This window comes from Portunus trituberculatus, chromosome 43 (assembly GCF_017591435.1).
Source record: "Portunus trituberculatus isolate SZX2019 chromosome 43, ASM1759143v1, whole genome shotgun sequence".
Taxonomy (NCBI): Eukaryota; Metazoa; Arthropoda; class Malacostraca; order Decapoda; family Portunidae; genus Portunus; species Portunus trituberculatus.
Window position 1 is genome coordinate 16,083,177 of NC_059297.1, and position 2,254 is coordinate 16,085,430.

At 41.5% G+C, this 2,254-nt stretch overlaps 1 protein-coding gene across 1 annotated transcript in view; it reads left to right on the forward strand.

Annotated features, from left to right (window-relative positions):
• LOC123518112 (neuropeptide-like protein 31) overlaps positions 1 to 1,733 on the forward strand; it is a 2,603-nt gene extending 870 nt beyond the window's left edge. The window contains exons 2-3 of the mRNA XM_045278728.1: positions 508 to 803; positions 1,593 to 1,733. Of these exons, the coding sequence (XP_045134663.1) occupies positions 508 to 801 (294 nt within the window). The 3' untranslated portion in view covers positions 802 to 803; positions 1,593 to 1,733. The remainder of the gene's footprint in view (positions 1 to 507; positions 804 to 1,592) is intronic.
• The last annotated feature ends 521 nt before the right edge of the window (positions 1,734 to 2,254 follow it).

The window sequence follows — 2,254 nt, forward strand, 5'->3', positions numbered from 1 at the left end:
GAAGGATGGGCTTGCTTCTCTCGCGACCCTCATAAATTATTTCGCGACCCCCACTTTGAGAACCCCTGGAATAGAACATTCATGAATATATCACAAGAAGAATCAAGATCATGTTAGCTACACTGAGGACTTGAAGCTTTAATTTTGATGTATAAGATAAACTTTTGAACCATCATGGCTTTCTTCAAGCTTTGCGCATTTGTTTGGTACAGATGCATAGTATAGCTTCAAAACATCACTGACGGCAAAACAAGTAATCAGATCGTTCAAATTTCTCATTGTCTGTATTTTTATTTTTGTTTCGTAAAATAGTCCAATATCATACATCTGAAGTACTTACGAGATTTGTATATTAAGCAGCCATTTGACGGTCAAAGGATTGAAATAATACTGCAGGGTCTTCCTAATTATACCTATCCATCAAGTTTGTGATAGAGTGCCTTTTGAAGTGTATCACGTGTCCAGGATGTGCGTGGGTGGTGTCTTGAGCAGGACGTTGTGTTGCAGGTGTGCGTGTTGTTTGTGGTGCTGGTGGCGGTGGCCTCAGTACTGGCAGCTCCTGAACCCAAGGCAGACCCAGGCTACCGCTACGGGGGTTACGGTGGCATCGGTGGCTTTGGTGGCTTTGGCCGCTATGGTGGCTATGGCGGTTATGGCGGCTATGGAGGCCACGGAGGGTTTGGTCACCGCGGCTTTGGCGGCTATGGCGGCTACCGTAGCTATGGTTACGGTCGCGGATACGGCGGCTATGGTGGCTACGGCGGCTATGGCTACGGCAGGCGCTATGGTTACTATGGATAAAGGTGAGGTGGTGTAATGAAGTTTGTTGTTTTGGTGGTGATGATGGTGGTGATAGTTATGGTAATGGTAGTAGTGGCGATGGTGATGACGATGGTAAGGATGGTGGTGTTTAGTGATGGTCGTTATGATGATGGTGAAAACAAAGTAATAGTAGTAGTAGTAGTAGTTGAAGTAGTAATAGAAGTAAAGGTAGTAGTAGTAGAAGTAGTAGTAGTACTAGTAGTAGTAGTAGTAGTAGTAGTAGTAGTAGTAGTAGTAGTAGTAGTAGTAGTAGTAGTAGTAGTAGTAACAGTAGTAGTAGTAGTAGTAGTAGTAGTAGTAGTAGTAGTAGTAGTAGTAGTAGTAGTAGTAGTAGTAATATTTGTAGTTGTTGTTGTTTTGTGTTTTGTTGTTGTTGTTGTTGTTGTTATAGTAGTTCTAACAGAAGTAGTAGTAGTAGTAGTAGTAGTAGTAGTAGTAGTAGCAGTAGCAGCAGCAGCAGCAGCAGCAGCAGCAGCAATAGCAGAATCAGTATAAGTAATAATATAAGTATTACTAGATATAATAGGGGTGGTAATGTTGGTAATGACAATGGTAATGTTGGTGACGATGCATTAGATTCTGGTGCATGTACTCTTTTCATTTTAAGCCATTTACTGTGATTGTTATCACGGCAGGTTCCTGAAGTGGTGTGTTTATTGCCTTGGGTTAAGAGGAGTGTGAATGATGCCGAGGATCTACAGAGGGTCTCAAATGCTCCCTATAATTCATGCGTGGTTGACAGTCCTCCGAACTTTTCTCGTCTTCCACAGAATGGTGAGAGCAGAGTGTCCCTGAGCCAGTTACAACCTTCTTCCTACCACCTGGGTCTGCACGGCGGCCGAGTGTAGATTATGTCCTTTTATGTCTGTATAAACTACAAGACCGTGTCTTTAATACATTTTCACATAAAAGGCTTGTTTTGATCCTATTTGCATGTCGTTGCATATTTTTAGCTTTAGTACCGAAATGTGTGTGGGGTCATGGCTGTTATCAGGGAAGAGAGTTTTGGCTGATAGATTGTCAGTTGACTGAGTTATGCCCTTACAGCAACAACTCATGCTCTCGTGGCAAGGTTACAAGAAAAAAAGATAGCTACTCTTCTTCTAAGGAATGGCTGTGAGCCAGGATACAACTCATAGTCTCTCTACTATGACTACTATGACCTGTGAAGCACACAGCCACAGGGTGCTCCTGGCTCCAGTAAACCACAGGAACTACCAAACATACAGCCATAGGAATTCTATTGTGGTAAAGAGGAATCAAGAATATTAACGTGCTTATCTTATTCATGTACTTAAGTAAAGGCATTTATAATTTTGATTGTTAGGTATGAAACACGATGAGGAAAAATTACAAGGAGAAATGAAGGTTAAAATTTCTTCGTTACTATATGAGAATATAAACTTTTATTGTTCATTTGGAATATAACGGA